At 32.6% G+C, this 17767-nt stretch overlaps 1 protein-coding gene across 2 annotated transcripts in view; it reads right to left on the reverse strand.

The window, feature by feature from the left end:
- LOC149070645 (protein NDRG3-like) overlaps positions 1-17767 on the reverse strand; it is a 59805-nt gene that overhangs the window by 10616 nt on the left and 31422 nt on the right. The window contains exons 7-13 of one of the 2 annotated variants that reach the window (XM_089248935.1): positions 16102-16266; positions 10821-10924; positions 7611-7676; positions 3216-3315; positions 3007-3091; positions 2764-2814; positions 2070-2177 (exon numbers count right to left, since the gene is read on the reverse strand). In XM_089248935.1, the coding sequence (XP_089105061.1) occupies positions 2092-2177; positions 2764-2814; positions 3007-3091; positions 3216-3315; positions 7611-7676; positions 10821-10924; positions 16102-16266 (657 nt within the window). In that variant the 3' untranslated portion in view covers positions 2070-2091. The remainder of the gene's footprint in view (positions 1-2069; positions 2178-2763; positions 2815-3006; positions 3092-3215; positions 3316-7610; positions 7677-10820; positions 10925-16101; positions 16267-17767) is intronic. The other variant, XM_089248934.1, reaches the window with a different exon arrangement.

Raw genomic sequence — 17767 nt, forward strand, 5'->3', positions numbered from 1 at the left:
AGTCACGCTATCATTCAAATGCTTCAATTCACAGTAGTTTCTATTGGTTAGGGACAATTATGTCGCAGAATTTTTCCTAATAGTTTCTGATGCCTGGAATAGCTTATCCTCTGTTGTTGTGAATTCCCCCAAGGTGCACAAAAGAAAACTTCAAGAAGAAATATGATAAGCTGGGTGGGCGTAATCAAGATTATATCTATACTTCAATGAATGAAAGCCATATGTGTATTTCAGTTTTTTGTTTGATTTATCGCTAGTGGGTTATTCAGGCTATGATAACCATATTTTTTTATATAGGTTTTCTTCAACTTAATTTTTTATTATATTTATATTTTCTAAACTTTCTCTATTTTAAATTGTCCTTATTTTTTTTCCCCCAGCCATCTTGTTAGGCAATTTGTCTGTTGTGGCTTCAGATTTTATTGTATTTTCTACATACAGTCAAATCTGCTTACAACCAAGTCGAACAAATAAGTTTTCGAAATCTTTTCTTTTAGATGTTCAATTCACCATTGTAAACTTTCTCTTCAATTTTTTTTTTGTTCGAAAAAAAATGTTCATAACAAACTTCGAGAAAGGCAGAATTTTTTTTTACACCTTTTTTTCTCCAATTTTGGCAAATTCCTGTATAGCTTCAAGATTTGAAGCAATGGATGATGTCTTGGACATGGATATTCTCAAAATTAACTCACACACACACACACCACAAGCAATGGTGAATCTAGTTAAAGAATAGTAAATATGCACAGAAGATGTTTGGGTAGTTAAATTATTGAGAGAAAACCACTAAAACCTTCTGCCTGAAAAGGTTTCATACAAGCAAAACAGCACTAAATGGAAAAAAGTTTAAAAAAAGTGAAGCAAAAAAGATTTTTTAGTACTCAAAAACACCCTAACAGAATGTGTTCCAGGAGAGAAAAAAATCAGCTTAAGTATTGTGAAAAAAAAAAATTAGATGTTTAAAAGCTGGTTAAAACTTTGTTATAGGTGTACTTTGCTTATAATGAACACTAATTTAACCAATTAAAATAACACAGACAAACAATACAAAATTCATGGGACATGCAAGATCTTTGTTATACATGAAAATTTGTTGTGAATCTGTTCATTGGAAGCCAGTCTAACTGTATAAGTACTGTATGCAAATGCTCACATAATCTTAGAAAACAAAAGTTCAAAAGTAATTATTTCTATGCTTCAAATGGTTTTCAATTTTTATAATTACTTTTATTTACATAAAAATTATAAACACACTAATCACTACTCTATTCTTAACTCCAACAACAAACATTTAATAGTTAAGACTGATTATTAATAGTCTGAAGATATATTTGAAACATTTGATAATCATTAAGGGGCCATTCAAGCATTGCGTAAGCAGATTTTCAGCCATTTTTAACACCCAGCACAACACTGACCCCCCCCCCCCCGTCAGCAACCTTCAAACCCCCTCCCCCCTTATCAAAAGTCAGCATATCCAAAACCCCTCCGACGCTGACGTAATACTTGAATGATCCCTAATCAAATGTCAAATACAATTTGTAAAAACAATGATTGTATTTCCTAATCAAAAGATTGTAAAACAAATAATTCTCAATTAGAAAAACATGTACTTATTAATTTGAAAAACCAATATATTTTTCTTTAATGAAGAAAACGGTTAATTTTGTTTCTGAAAGGGGTGAGAGATAAGGAAGGAACTTAATTTAGGAAACAAAAACTTCAGTTGAGTATTTAGGCCAGAAATTCATTTTTTTGCAATCATTTTTTGATGGGAAAAAACTCATTTCTTGTTGTTTTTAATGTAGTTACTATGGGCATAGGTGAGTCCAGAAAATGTATAGGTTTTTTTTTTTTCAAAAATCTCTTGGCTGATATCACTAAACTAAATGGTCAATTCATATGGTTTCTTTTAACTTATATGATGAAAATGTACGAACAATTTCCAAAACACAATAAGGGAGGAGAAACTAAAATAGGATTCTTACAAAAGAAAAATAGAAAAAAAAAACATGAAAATAATTTCAAACTCAAACTGAAAAGCTTCAAAAAAGTATGTATGAACTTACAAAAGAAGGAAACATTTTTTTTTCAACAGATGTTCTGACAATTACCTTCACTACTGACTGGAGAGGAGGAGGAGGAGAGAGATGACTTGCGATTGAGTTGGCTCAGAGCTTTCAAGAACAAAAAATAATAATAAATATGCAAAAAAATGTATCTTTGAAAGAAAAGAAAAAAGCATTTTAAAGGAAATTAGGAAACATTTTTGAGTCTTGATAATAAACCACTCATAGAATAAACTAATGATACTTCATCTAATTATTCATAAAAAGGAATTAAACATAATATAATGTAGGTAAGTAGTAGAGTTGTTGAAATAGTTTACTGTGAAAATTCTAAAAACTTGTATGGAATTACAAGGAAGCAGCTCAAAAAAAATAACTTAAATACCTAACAAATAACCTCAAATTTTGAGACTCTTGATATACATTTTCATTCAATCTATTACTAAAACATTTCAATACAAGACCGACAGATTTTGGACTAACTTTAAAAACATTAAGATGAATATAATTAAAATTTTAACTGCAATGTTTCATTCAAATCATTGGATAGAGAACTGTTCAACTTCACTTTTTCCAATATAAACAAATGAGAAAAATCACAAGAATTAGAAGTAATATAATTAAGTGACAAGAATGAATTTCTCTCAGACACGCCAAAATGAAAAAAACAGGTAAGAACTACAATCTTTGTTACCTTCAGCACTGATAGTAGATGCACTTGATGGCCGGCGAAACTGATTCATAGCTGGAATGAAGAAAACAAAATAATAATAATAATAATTTGCAAATATTAGTGTTTAACACAAATGAATAAATCAGAATGGAAATGGAGTCTGTTTATTGGATTATCCTGATACAAATCATCTTTAGCCTATTCTGTATGTATCTGATCAAAGTAAAATATATTCAGTCTTACATAAGCAAATGCGATGCTTACCATAACCAAGGCCTTCCAGAAAATATCTCAGAGCTTCGCTGACTTTACCTGGCTCCTCCTCCAGCACCATCCCACAGCCAGAAAGCTGCAGAGAAAAAAGAAAGTACAGAAAGTTAGAGTGCTGTATTTATACTTGTGCTTAAAAAATGAATCATTATCAAAATTTAAATAATTGGTTTTTTTAAAACTGATATAAGATAACCATTTACCTTCATCCATGTCGATTTAGTTGGATCTAAACGACTGTTCATTGTTACAGAGTCTTCTAAATGAGGGGACAGATCACCAGCTATCAGAAGTACGGGACATCTAGATAAAAAATAAAGAAATGAGAAATATGCTACACATGTGTGCACTGTAATAAATAACATGCAAAATTTTTAGAAATTATATCGAACGATAAACCATGGCTTGACAAATCCCAAGTGACAGATCATAAAAGAGATTTAAAAATTTGTACTGGCAACTAAAATTTCCCAGCAGTTACTACTAAATTTCAGTCAGAGCACAACAAAAAATTTACAAAATTTATGTGTGTCAATCAACACATGGAGGTTGTCTCAAAAACATTACTCTGAATAGTTTTTCCTCAGAAAAAATATGCCCGAATGCTAAGAAATTTGGCTGGTGAATAATTTTTTATTCAATTTGTCTAGCCCTTTAATAAATCACAAAATACTTCCGTGGAAATTGAAATTTATCTAATACTGAAAAACAAATTTATCTTGCATCATTTGGGTAATATAGTCTGATGCAGAAGTATATAGACAATCTTTTTCTTGAATAACAAATGAACCGTTTCACATTTCGATCTTACATTTTTTATACATGAGCCCCCATGCAGGTAAAGTCATTTCACAACAGTTGAACTGAATTTTTCTCCAGAAATGAATTAACAAAAATTAAAAACAGCTTGTCCCAAAAATATAGACATCAGCATAATTTTTTTACATTTTCACAGTTACACTGTTGCCACTGATTGCAACGGGTATGCTGAAAAATTATTTGCAACTTCAGAGTTTCTGGTTGAAACTTGACCTTTGGCCTTCTCTGGATGTATAACAATCCAGAGAATCCAACTTTGTATAACTTACTACACCGAAGTATTCAAGTATTAACTTGAGTAATTAAAATAGCTGTTAAGAGAGCACTGAAATAAATATGAAGTGATAATGGACCCCCCACCCAAGGGTTTTCTAGTAGATTTAGGTTGGGGCTCATAGCTGACTATCCAAACTCATGTCACATTATAAGTAACCCTTACACTGGTGGATATAAATGTCGGAATAGGAAGCACTACCTGTTGAAACTACTAACAACGACCCTCTATTGTGCTCCTAATTGGAAGTAGAGAAGTTCAGAGAATGTTCTGACAGTCTTGGGACTTCTGCCAACCTTACAAAAAACCAATACCAATCATTCCATTGAATCCGAATGCTCCCTATTCCATGACAAATTGACTTTCTTGCTGATGGTTGTGGAAAGTATGTGATTCATGTTTCAATTCATGCTAATATTAAGTACATCTATCGGGTCCATCTAGAATTGACCTGTTTTCTACACCTGAAGACAACAGTGAACTATTCATCCCTCCAATTCATGTCATTCTAGCCCTAGTCAATTGATCATCTCTGTAGTGTTGCTTTAGAAGAAATCTACAGCACGTTTTGAAATGCATGGTTATTGCGGGACTGCAGATGGCGATAAACAGTTCTCTTTGACACAAAAATGATAAGCTTTGTAAAATTTGATGCACAGACAATTTCTGGCTAGATACTCTAAACTGAAAAGATCTCTATCCATCGGATACATGGTTACTTTAGGTCTTCCAGCTTGCAATTTTACTCCTGCACCATCACTTTTAAATATTATCTCATATGTATCTGATATGCTGTGCCCTGTTATCTTTGCAATATCTTTGACAGCCACACTTTTAGATGTTAAATGCCAGATTTCATTCACATCCCTCACAGCGCAATGAACATTTCGAGGCATAGTGACAACTATTTGCAATATAAGAATTTTTTTTTTTGCTGCTATAGTGGTCGAGTGGTCATAGTGACGGACTCGCATCGCGAGGATCCCAGTTCGAACCCCACCGTTGCCATAGTGGTGGTCGGCTGAAGTTGGTTTTCTGTGGTTCCCAACTTCAAGGCGCGAATGCAAGCCGATCTCCGAGTTAAAAAGTCTCGCCACAGAGAGCAACAGACCTACAAACAGCACAAATGTGATTCAATCATAACACATCACTCACTTCACTTCTGAAATGTAGATGGCGGCACTGAAAAATCAAACAACACTACATACGCATTCAGACTGTTAGGTACACACACAGTTACACCTACGGTACAACTTGCTAGGTAGTAAATCACCCATAAATGGTGATATACCTGAGTTGTGCTTGGTTTGAAAAAAAAAATACAAGCATTTATATACTCTTTTAATGCTTACGTTATAGCAGCCACGTTAAAATATGCAAATCTTGCTTTGCAAGTTTTTCAAGTCTATATACTTTTGAGACTGGCTGTTCTCTATTTTTTGAGGAAAAATTCTGTTCAACTATTGTGAAATGAATTTACTGACATAGGGTTCGTGTACAAAAAATTGGAGATAGAAATGTTGAACAGTTGATTTGTTACTCAAGAAAAACGATTGTCTACATACTTTTGCAACAGCACTATATAAAGACGATTGATTTAAATTCTCAATCTGCAGCACATATCATCCAAAAAACTTTGGATCAAATTACATTTTGCAAAATGATACACCACACAAAATTTGATAATTTTTCATTTCAAGAAGCTGTTTCATAACTTTCAGTTTTGTCATAGAAACTGCTTTCATTTTGGGTTGCGAAATTTTTGAATTTTTATTTCACATCCATATTTTCATGGCCATTTTTTTTAGAGAACTGGTTGGGCAGTTTGCCTCCTGTGGCATTTGTATAGAACGATAATTCATAAAGCTTAGAAAAACATGAAAAAACCCTTTTTAATGAATAATATTGAGCCTCTATCATCAGTTAAATAAAAAAGTTAAGGTATTGGGTACAATGCCAATGAACATGCCCCATTCAAAATCACTCAACTTCACCGATTCACCTGTCTGTTTAATGCATATTTATGTCTATCTGTTCTGTAATGAGCGCTTGTCTTGTTCAGTGATGGCTAACCTGTGCCATGCTCTGATAAGAATGGCACATGAAAGTTAGCCAAAAAATTTGAAAATACTAGGAAAAATTTCAATATATCCTTTTATTACTGTTTAAGAAAGTTTTTTTGGTTGCAAATGATGTTTTAAAAATACACAAAATATTTTGAGGAAAAATTTCACAATTTTCAAATCTGAAATCTTTTGAAACACTGGAAGATTTTTCAAAATATGGGGTAATTCTGTATACATGGAACATATGGTAACCCAAAATAAGAGTAGTAAGTGAAAAATAAGTGGTAGTTGAGAACCAGTTTTCATGAGACAATTACTCTCAAGACCTTGTAAAGCACAAAAACTGAAGATGGGATACAGATTAAAAAAAAAAATTAATGCTAACAAACAGGACACACTGAAAACCTACAATCATTTCACACATGAAATCTGTTTTATCATGCTTCTTATTTGTTCCTGTATAAACAATGAACTTAAAATTTCAATTATTAGCAAGATGGAAAGCAATGTCATTTTTACCTCAAGCTATTAACATGATAATGTTAAGTGACACTTATGCACAATAGCAACCCCATAATCTGGTCACGTCAGGCAATTTTTTTCTATCAATTCGGCATTTAATTTTTTTTTTGTGAATTTTCTTTGTTCTGAAATAGTGGCCTGGAATATTAGGCCATTGCAACTATAAAAGAGATTATGACTTTTTATGCAATCCTAGCAAAAAACTAAAGGATAAATCAATCTAGAAACCGAAAAAAAAAATATGCTTAGAATGATTACTGCAAAAAAATGTTCCAAGCAAAGGGATTTTTGTTTAATTCATAGCAATTTATAAATTAATTCAATAACATATCAATTTAAAGATAACTAAACAGATTTTTCAGATGGCATTATGTATACATAGCTGATAATCTTTTCAAAAACTATATGGATCAAAATGTGCTCAAGTGGACATATTGCTCTGCTTTAAGTATTCAAAATTTTAAAAATAGAGGATAGTAAAGTGAAAATCCTGAACAATCATACCATCTATAATGATAATCGACCATATATTATTACTCTGATTTCAATGCACTTTCATAATATTGATATATTCCACCTATAACGAAACGTTTTCCTCCTGTCTCTTGAGTATTGTTATATAGGTGTTTCCCTGCATATCCATAACAGAATTGTCAAGTCCTGAGACCTCTGTATTACAGAGTTTCTACTGCATAATTTTAAGGTAGTAATTGATTGACTGGTCACAATATGTGGGCACTATACATACTCGTATATGCACATATAACAAAGAAAAAATATTAATGAATACACATCTTTAGTTTATACTGATTTCAGCCACCTCTTTGGGCATTTTGTCTGTTGTGGCCTTGTATTTTGATTTGAAACTACAAGCAAAGCTTGTTCATATTTTGCAAAATAAATAAATTTTGATGTACCCGAAATTCTTGACAGTCTTCTTTTTCTCTGGATCCATTTCCCTCACAATGCCTAAATCGGATCGTCTAAATGGTTGAAAATAACAATAGATTGTTTGATTATGCAATATTTTTAAATGTAAAATCAATCATTTGATAAGAGATCATTGGCAAAGTAATTTTATGATGTACAAGGGCAATTTAGATGTAAAAAAGGAATTGTAAATTTGATTCAATCATGTATGCACAGTAACTGGTTCATTTGGAATGTAAAATGTTTTTAATATGTACATCTAATTTTTGTTTAACCATGAATATTGAAGAGTATATAAATAAATCATTGCACTGGGAGGTTTGCTTGATAAAAAATATTTCAGTAAATCCTAAGTAACATTAGCCTCAACTGATATTGCCAGTCTTTTAAAAAAGAAATAATTCAAACACAAGCTTTTTCAAGATTTCAGAGCCACATACAACTTTTTTGTAAAATGTAGACTTGCACAAAACACATTAGTTTACAAGCCTTCAGCATGCATGCATGAAAAATGTCATTGGAATGCATAGGCCTTCTGATAGGTGCAGGCATGATCTAAAAATCACACAATTTGGAATCACTAAGATGGAGATGTAGACTCTAGTAAATTTCACACACTATATCAACTAGGTCACAATCAGGCTCCCATTACATTAGAGCAGGAAGCTGAAGGAATCAATGGTATCGCCTCATGAATCAGTCTCCTAGAAAGCATCACTGAACAAAATTACGCCGATTTAAGTCAACTTAAGTTTTAATATGAATGTGATTTTTATATTAAAATCACAATTTTTTTTAATTGATTTAAATTTCAATTTTTCTTTATTTAACTAGAATGATAATGAGGTAAAAATAACCTGGCATGGCATGCATGTCATTGAAAGGTAGTAAAACTCTTGATTAAAAGAAACCGAAGATCTGGTAAATATAGACTTGAACCTAATCCTTAGATAGTGCATAACCATAGCTGTTCTGTTTCTAGATTTTGTGCATAGGAAAAATTACAGAAAAATATAGGGAGCTACATTTAGATATAACTGCACCAAGTATTCGCAATGCATTACAATGGGGCAATAGGGCTTCCCCTGCTAAAAAAACAATTTTTTTTGTATAAAGCCTTGAATTCTATGCCCTATAATTGCTGATTTAATATAACCCTGCACCATATGTGGTACCGATTCGCCACTAGGCATTTACTTTAAAGGACAGGGAGTGCCCTCATGAATAAAAATACTTATCTTTACAAGAAAAATGTAAATCCATGAAGTTAATTCGGGTTCAACTTTACATGTTACATAAATACAGATTTTGGATGTTCATATTCCTTGCTTTTAGCTGATTTCTTACTGTTTGTTTGCTAGTTTATTCATAAATGCTGAATTTAATTTGAACGATTAAGTGGAAAAAATATGCATTTTTAATGATTAACAAGATTTGTTTTAATTAATTAGCCCACTTAAAGACACGAAAGATCGAAACGAATTTTTTGGCATTATTTTATGCACTAAGATAAGCCAATAATAATAAGATCAGGTAATACAGTTTTAAGCTACTTTGAACAAAATCATATTATGGATGAAAATTGAATTATCCAACCAGAAATTAGCGTGTTAAACAAAAAAAGTTCATATAATGTATAGGCAATTAGAAATTTCTACTTTGGAAAAATTGGGTTTAACCACTTAACAGGTTCTTTTTTCTGCCATATTGTGGCCAAAAATAAGCACATTTTTGGAAAACAATTTTATGCTCATATCGATTATATAAATTCAAATCAGCAGTCAAAACTGTTGCAAGTATTGAATTATTGAATTTATTAATTTATGATAATTTTTTAACTACAGAGAAAAAATTAAATTTTTATTTTTTTCTGAAGAACTTACACAACTAGAAAGTATCAGAAATAATATTCTGTTATATAAGGGGTGATTATAAAAAAACTATCCCGCGACATATGGGCCCCTAACTATCATACCATTCACAGAAACTGAATGAAATTTTGGCATAAGGTATTTTGAGGTACGCGCTCAAGAATGATATGGAAAACAACAGTGTCACTCTAACAGTTACGGTTACAGTGAGAAAATTTCGAAAATATCAAATGGCAACACCAAGTTTTTTGTATTGGAATGCGATCTCCATACTGAAAAACACTAAATAGCGTTGGAATGGCACCTGTAGCACGAAAATCCCCGGAGCTAGGCAAGGAAAAAGTAAAAAGGACTTTGCCGTGCACCAGAGCATTAATGTTCGTTTCATTTGTCACACCGTTTCTTCGGCTGAGTTCCCAGCCTGATTAGTCCTCCACAAGGTCATGTGGAAAATTTGTGAACCACAATAAAATGCTTTATTTTATGCTGCTTCTCTGTCCTTATTGGTTGTCCTCACTTTTAGCCTATCTACTGCCGGTGATTTTCATGCTACAGGTGCCATTCCAACGCTATTTAGTGTTTTTCAGTATGGAGATCGCATTCCAATACAAAAAACTTGGTGTTGCCATTTGATATTTTCGAAATTTTCTCACTGTAACCGTAACTGTTAGAGTGACACTGTTGTTTTCCATATCATTCTTGAGCGCGTACCTCAAAATACCTTATGCCAAAATTTCATTCAGTTTCTGTGAATGGTATGATAGTTAGGGGCCCATATGTCGGGATAGTTTTTTTTATAATCACCCTGTATATATATATATATATGAGCCTCTCAGTTCATTCATTATTGAAAAATTGAAAAGAAATAGTATTCGCTACACGTGATAGACTGAACAAGTGCAAACAAAATTTTACAAAACACAATTTGCTCTGTTCCTGCATAAACGAAGAGCAGTAAAACCTGACTTGAAACCAGTGTAAGCTCGTTTTGTGATTCAATCTTCGATGGACTATTAGAGCCATCTATTAGAAACACTGCAGACAAAAAGGATGAGAAAGCGGGGCAAATCATTGAGTGGAAAAATAAGCTACCCGAGCGGCATACAGGCAAATCAGAAAAGTCCCCTTTGGCAGCACCCGAATGGTGTTTGGGCAAAACTGTTAAGTGGTTAAGCTCACCCTGCAGCCAGACTGAAATAAATGCCTGGATTTGGAGGACAATTTTCTTCATCAATAATATTTGAGCAACTAAAACATACTATGTTTATTATGGATAAACATTTCCTATTTCTTAAAACACAAAAAATTTATTAAGTTTTTACTTACTTGATAAAACTGTCAATGAATAAAGACAAGTTAAATGGATTGACTGCTGAACCAAAGTAATTCCGATACACTGCAGTCAGATCATGGCTTCTATCTTCATACATCTGCAGAAATAGAAGAAAATAGAAGTAAAAAAAAAAAATTACCATAATTTCTTACAATGAAGCCAATGCTTATACAATTCACAAAACTTTTAGCTCTTGTAGCTAATTTACAGCTATAACCTATATAGCCATTTTTATAGACATTCACACTTTAAGAGTTTCAAATTCTTGAGAAATTTTTTTATGTACCAATTTTCAATTAAATTTTGAAAAATCAACTTTTTACTCAAGAACAGTAGCTTTGTCATTCAATATAAAGTTCTCAGAAATTGAATGGTAAGAAGTGGAAGCTAAACATCTCATTTTATTATCATCTTGGTGGTTTTTCATGAATTCTTCAATGAAAGTAACATGCAGCTTATATGACGTTGTGGACAGTAAAAAGCCGTAATATTTCTATAAAAAACTTATTTTTCTTTTAATCACTTTTCTTAATATGATTTCAACATTTTAATGTCTTTTTTTCACCAGAAACTGTGGCGAATGAAAATATGCTAACAGCTTTTCAGATGAGTGAAGTAAAAATTATCAACATTGTCCTCCCCCCACTTTTTTTGATATACAGTCAGCCAACTGTATTCACGGTTTCTGTGGTTTCTTTTCTTTTATTGGAAACTTTTTTTGGCAACACTCAGCATGGTCATTCACGTTTTGCTTACAAAATTTGAGTTGTGTGTGTGTTTAAGATGGCTTATTTTTCAAGTGCTACTGATAATGCTTCAAAAAGACAAAAAAAAGTGAAAACTTTATGGGAAAAATTTGGATATATTGACTATGCTTGGCGAAAGTAAGTCAATTGCTGTTGTGGCCTGCCATTATGGTATCAATGAATCTACGGTGGGGTATATCAAGAAAAAGAAATCTAAAATTTGATAATGCTCCTGGACACCCAGATGTCGATTTTAAAGCTGATGGTATGAAAGTCCTTTATATGCCTCCTAATAGAACATCTATCATTCAGCCCCTTGATCAGGGAGTAATGCGAGTATTCACAAGGCTCACTATACACATCACACAATAAAGATGATTGTGATCGCAATACAAGATGCAAATGCAGAAATTGCCTTGAAGGTATGGAAGAATTACACTATTGCTAATGCCATTACTGTCATCACTAGAGCCGTAGCAGTTCTTAAGAGAGAAACGGTCAACTCCAGTTGGATTAACCTTTGACCACAATGTGCACTCCAGGACACAGCCACTTCTACAGAGAAAATTGAGAAGAGATTATAAAAGTCATTGTCACATTAGTGAAACAGGTGGGTGGAGAAGGGTTCAATGATATGGATTGTCAAACAGCATTTCAGAGGCATTGACCGAGGAGGAATTAATGCAGCTGACTGCTCCTGAAACTGAAGCGGTACCAGATGAAGATCAAGATAAAGAAGTGGAAGACAAGTTTACCATGAGTAACATATAGCAGAAGGGCTTCGCAAGTTCAAATCAGCAATAGATTATTTTCATGACACAGATCCCTCTATGGTATGTTCGTCACATGTAGAAAAATTGGTAGAGGAAGCCTTGTCAACATACTCCAACATACTTGGTGATATGAAGAAGAAATGGCAGACAGAAATCACAATGTTCTTTCAGAAAACATCTCCAACAATTGCTGCAACTTCTTTTGCATTCTCTTCTTGCGCCTCTCATGATCTTTAATAAACAAGATATACAAAAAAAATCCTATAGTTTTGGTTATTTGCGGATTTCCCATATTTGCAGTCACCTTCGGAACGTAATCCCCGCTACAGACTGGGGGGGGGGGACTGTATATTGTAGTATTGTCACCTGGTGGGATGAAATTTTCTGTTTCTGCAATTAGCACAAGAGCATAAACAATATAGCTTGGGTGATTCAAATGTTAATTTAAATTTTTGGATAATTTGATTTTTTATTAACTGAGTTTTGTATCTAATTTCATGTTGAAATCACCTGTTTAATTCAATTTTTATTTTCAATGTTTTGGATTCAAAGTTTAAGGGGAAAAAATTACAATATTAGTATGAGTGAACATTGACAGTTTGGAAAAGTACTATAACCTATACAACACCTTGCCTTGACTAAATTCTCAAATAAAATTATTAAAATATTGACATGTAATTTTCATACACAATGGGTGCCATTTTTTATGTGTATAATATGAATAAGTGTACCCCTCTAAATTCAGAGGCAATAAATTTGCAGGTTAATGCCTGTATTATTCAGGGATTTTAACAGCCGTCTTCAAACCGAGCACAACTCTGGTCTGTCATGATCAGCAATTTACTACTAAGTGAGTTGCGCCAGAAATGTGAATGTATGTGCCTTACAGTCTGCGTATCTAGAGTTTTGTCTGATTTTTCTCAGTGCTGCCATCTATTTTGAATTGTGAGCGAAGTGTAATACGTGAATATTTTAATGCCACTGCAGTGGTCGAGTGGTCAGTGATGGACCCACGTCATGAGGTCCCAGGTTCGAACCCCACGTCGCCACAGTGGTGGTCGGCTGAAGTTGGTTTTCTGTGGTTCACAACTTCAAGGTACGTATGCAAGCCGATCTCCTATTAAAAGTTTTTCCACAGAGAACAACAGGCCTACAACGCTACAAATATTATTTCTTCAAACCGAGCACAACTCAAGTCTATCGCCACCTATGGGCAATTTACTACCTAGTGAGTTGTGCGGAAGTGTAAGTGTGTGTATCTAGTGTTGATTCAAACCGGGGCCTCACAATGCGAGTTTGTCACTATGACCACTCTACCATCACAGCAGCAATTTTAGCAGCTGCTCTGGTCTGGTTACTCCCTGTGGAGAAACATTTTAAATGGGATACCAGCTTACATATGCACCTTAAAGCTGGCTACATCTTCCCAACATGTTAAGCAAGGGTTATACAAATGACCGATTTTCTCACATCTCATACCTAGAAGCCATTTTAACCCATTAACTATGCAAAATTCTTTAAAATTTTTCTTCACAATTCATTATTTTTCAAACTCATTATTTTTTTAGTTTAAAAAATTAGTTTAAAATGTATTTGATAAAGAATCATTATTTCTTCTTGAATAATAATTCTTGTACATAATTTTTTAAGAACATTTATTTTTATTCACATTTTTTTATCAAGCATTAAATTTTTACAATATTGCATTAATCGATCATAGATGATTGAACAGTTAGAGTTGAAAAATTAGCCTACATGAGATTTATTATGTAAAATTCCGTGAAAATTACATTCTTGTTATCAAACATGCATCTTAATGCTACTTGTTTATAATGTAATTCAATCGTAGGAAAACTATTTTCATAATGCAATTTTGTTCAGCACCATTTTCTCAATAATATAATCTTATTTTATACTCATGGATTTGTTTTTAAACAAATTATCACAATTTTTTCCAATGATAATACAAGGTACATTCTATAAGCAAAGATTTTTTCTGGAAGTTGCCTCAGTGAACCTTGCACAACTGAAATTTCTATCATTCCTACCAGTTAACGATGCTTCCTTGACGTGTTGTCACAAACTTTTGAAAACTGAAACATAAGTACAGTCAAACCTTGTTAAGTCGTCACCCTAATAAGTCGTCACTCCACTTAAATCGTCGCTTTTCTTCAAACCTGTCTAGCTTTCATAGACAACAGTGTTATTAAACCCTCGTTTACTCATTGCTAATTTCGGTTAACTCGTCATCATGAAAAAGTTTTAGAGAGGAACGGATAATTTCTATGGCTTCCTTGAAAAAATAGCTTGTTTACAACATTGCCATATGCTTAAAAGTCACCATAAAACCCTTATGTACCGAAATGGAACAGTTCAAGTAACGAAAGAAAGAGTTCATTTGCGGACTAAAGTTTTTGAAACATTAGGGACTGTTCGAGCTAGATCCAATTTCTGCACCAATAATTAATGGCTTCAAATTTAAAAAATTATCTTTATTGAAAAACCAGACATTTTTTTCCTGAGTTGAGGTCTTCTAATGTGTGCTTTTCCCTACCCCGGGCCCTCCAAAGTCCCTCAAAGTGGAGTTCGAGGTTACCTTGTAGTTGGTATGTGAAAGATTACCTTGGCAAATTTTACCAAGATTACCTTGCAGGTGTTTCATGAACTACTGACAAAGAATTAAAACACTAAAATTAAATTTCATGTATATGTAAAATTGATGTAAAGTAGTTCTCTTGTGAAGAAAAGCTAACTATTCTAAAAGGTGCTCTGATTAGTCTAAATTAAAAATTACTAGTATAAACCAAACTATACCAATATATTTTAACACAATAAGTTAATAAGAGCTCTAAAAAAGGTAAAAAATTCAAATTCAATTTTTTCTTTTGCAGTCTATAAATTCTATTAATATATTGCAATTTTAATTCATATTTTAATAAATGTTATATTACTTCAAATTTATACGATTTTCACAATATTACACATTGAAACTAACGACACTTCACTTAAGTCGTCACTCCGCTTAAGCTGTCATAATTTTTCGATAACATGAGACAACAACTTATCAAAGTTTTACTGTATATAAAGACAATGTTATAATAAATGGAATAGCTTACCCCCGGAGGTAGTAAATTGTAACACAATTGACACATTTAAAAAGAAGTACGATAAACATGTTTGGGTAAATCGAGAAGCTATCCATACTTAGAATAAGACAACCATAAGTATTCTTTATTTGGCATTGTATATTTTATCATGTGTATATATTGTTCATAATTTTTGTTAATTGCATTTTTAATTGGGTTGCTGTATTTTTTAAATATATGACATCCATATTTTTATGGGCATCTTTTTCTCAGCCACCTCGTTGGACATTTTGCCTGTGTGGCGTTGTATTTGTATAGTATTAAAATCATGCTACAACCCCTTGTAGTTCAGATCCTGCACCATACAATTTCTGGCTTTTGTGATGTTAAAAAAGAAGCTCAATGAAAAAATTATTAGTTATTTCAGCTTCGTAAGGTTTCACAAAGACAGCTTTGAGAAAAAAAACTTTCTCTACTCGCTTTGAAAAGTAAATTGAATGATGGGGACCATTGTATATCACCTGAGGGAAGATACTTTAAAAAGAACAAATTATTTTTTTGCTGTACCTATATTTCTTAATTTTTATGATTTTACTCTAAATGCTTATGAAACACACCTTGTAAAATAAAAGTAAAACAAAGAACAGAAAACTATTCATAATGTCATACTCGTCCAAAATGATGCCACATCAAGTAGTCTTGGGTTGAAGCTGTCATACCAGATGATCGAAGCTGCATGGTGTTCACTTTCTGGTAACCCCACTCAGTCCAACTAGACACTGTGCAAGTTGGATTGACAAGGAACAAGCCATCAACATAATCAGGATGCTGCAGCTACAAAAACAAATGACATATTGTGAGTATAAATAGGAGGAAAAAAATTTTGAAAAAGAAAAAAGTGAAACTGCTTTTCAATCTTCAATTTCCTTGAATAGCTAAACAAAAACAGCAAGCTCTTAACACACTTGCTCTAAGCAGTTCTACTATTATATATATTATATTACTGAAAGATTAGATGATTTTATCTCTACACAGCAATCATGCTACTGTGAGTTTTGAGGAAAAAAGATTGTCTCTATGGTACAATGATCAGTACGCTTGCCCATTATGCAAGATGTTCTAGGTTTGTTTCCCAGTAGAGAAAAGACTTTTTTTCCAAGTTCACCTCAGCATAATATCCAGACAGCCTATTGATTTTACGTAAGATTGTTTTTATGGTTTTTTTAAACATATAATTATTTAAATAAATCTTCCAATTAACAAAATGTTATTTATTCTCAATGACATGAGGCATGAAATATAATAAAAAATGTTATACAGTTGGACCCACTTACAACAAAATTTTCAACTTTGTTCAGCAAATTTATTCGTTACACGCGAACTTTGTTATATCTGTACCGGCCTGGAAAATGATGCGTTTAAGCAAGAGGTCACATAATTTGTAAAACATGCATTTTCCAGTAATACAAGCATTTTAAAAATAGATTATTATATTAAGTTAATACTGTTATTTAAAAAAGCTGAAAATCTGATTGAAATTTTACACAGTCAAATACGTGGGCGAAAATATTAATCGCTGCCTGCTAGTTTTTTTTCCTATAAGATGATAGTGAACGTTGAATGCTTAGTGTTAAAATCATTTCTGCCTAATAAACATGCTAAATATGAAGTCTTTTCTTTTAGCAAGGTCCCGGACAGTGAGACATGTATTTTTTTTACTCACTTTTTAAACAATTTAAAAAAGAGCTACCTGTTTCAACATTTCAACATGAGCTCCTTCTCTGAATCTCTTTTTAGTTTATAGATGAACAGATCACCTTAAGATTCCTGTTTTCTCTAAATTGGAATATTTCTTAGATTCCTCTTTACTTTTCAAAATCATGGATAATGAACTTTGAGTAATTCAGAATTTCTTTTATATCTATGTTTGTCCGTTTTTGCTTTGTACCAACTGTATAGCTTTAATTTTGAGAGAAAATGAAGACACTTTGTGCTTAGACATTCACAGATTTACTCGCAAATGACAGCACCACCACTACCAACATCCAAATTCAGCTAAAGAAGAGAGGGAAATGTAGCCAAAGCTGTTATGAAAGGTAAAGTCTGAAATCAATAATCTTCTGTTTTTCTTAATAAGATTTGCTTTAAGTGAAATAGGACTCAATGGAAATGATTAAAAAATTCCCTAATAGAATGTTTACGATGAAAAAGAGAAGGGCATTATTAGCTGTAACTAAGCGTTGTAGAAAGATAAAAAAAATTTCAAATAAGAGTATTTAGATAAGATTACAATGAAATTCTTGACAATTCCTGTGTGAAAACCGGGTGAAAATTC

The sequence above is a fragment of the Pholcus phalangioides genome, unplaced genomic scaffold, assembly GCF_987345545.1.
Source record: "Pholcus phalangioides strain wild (caught in Gottingen) unplaced genomic scaffold, Ppha-v1.0 ptg000021l_1, whole genome shotgun sequence".
Lineage (NCBI taxonomy): Eukaryota > Metazoa > Arthropoda > Arachnida > Araneae > Pholcidae > Pholcus > Pholcus phalangioides.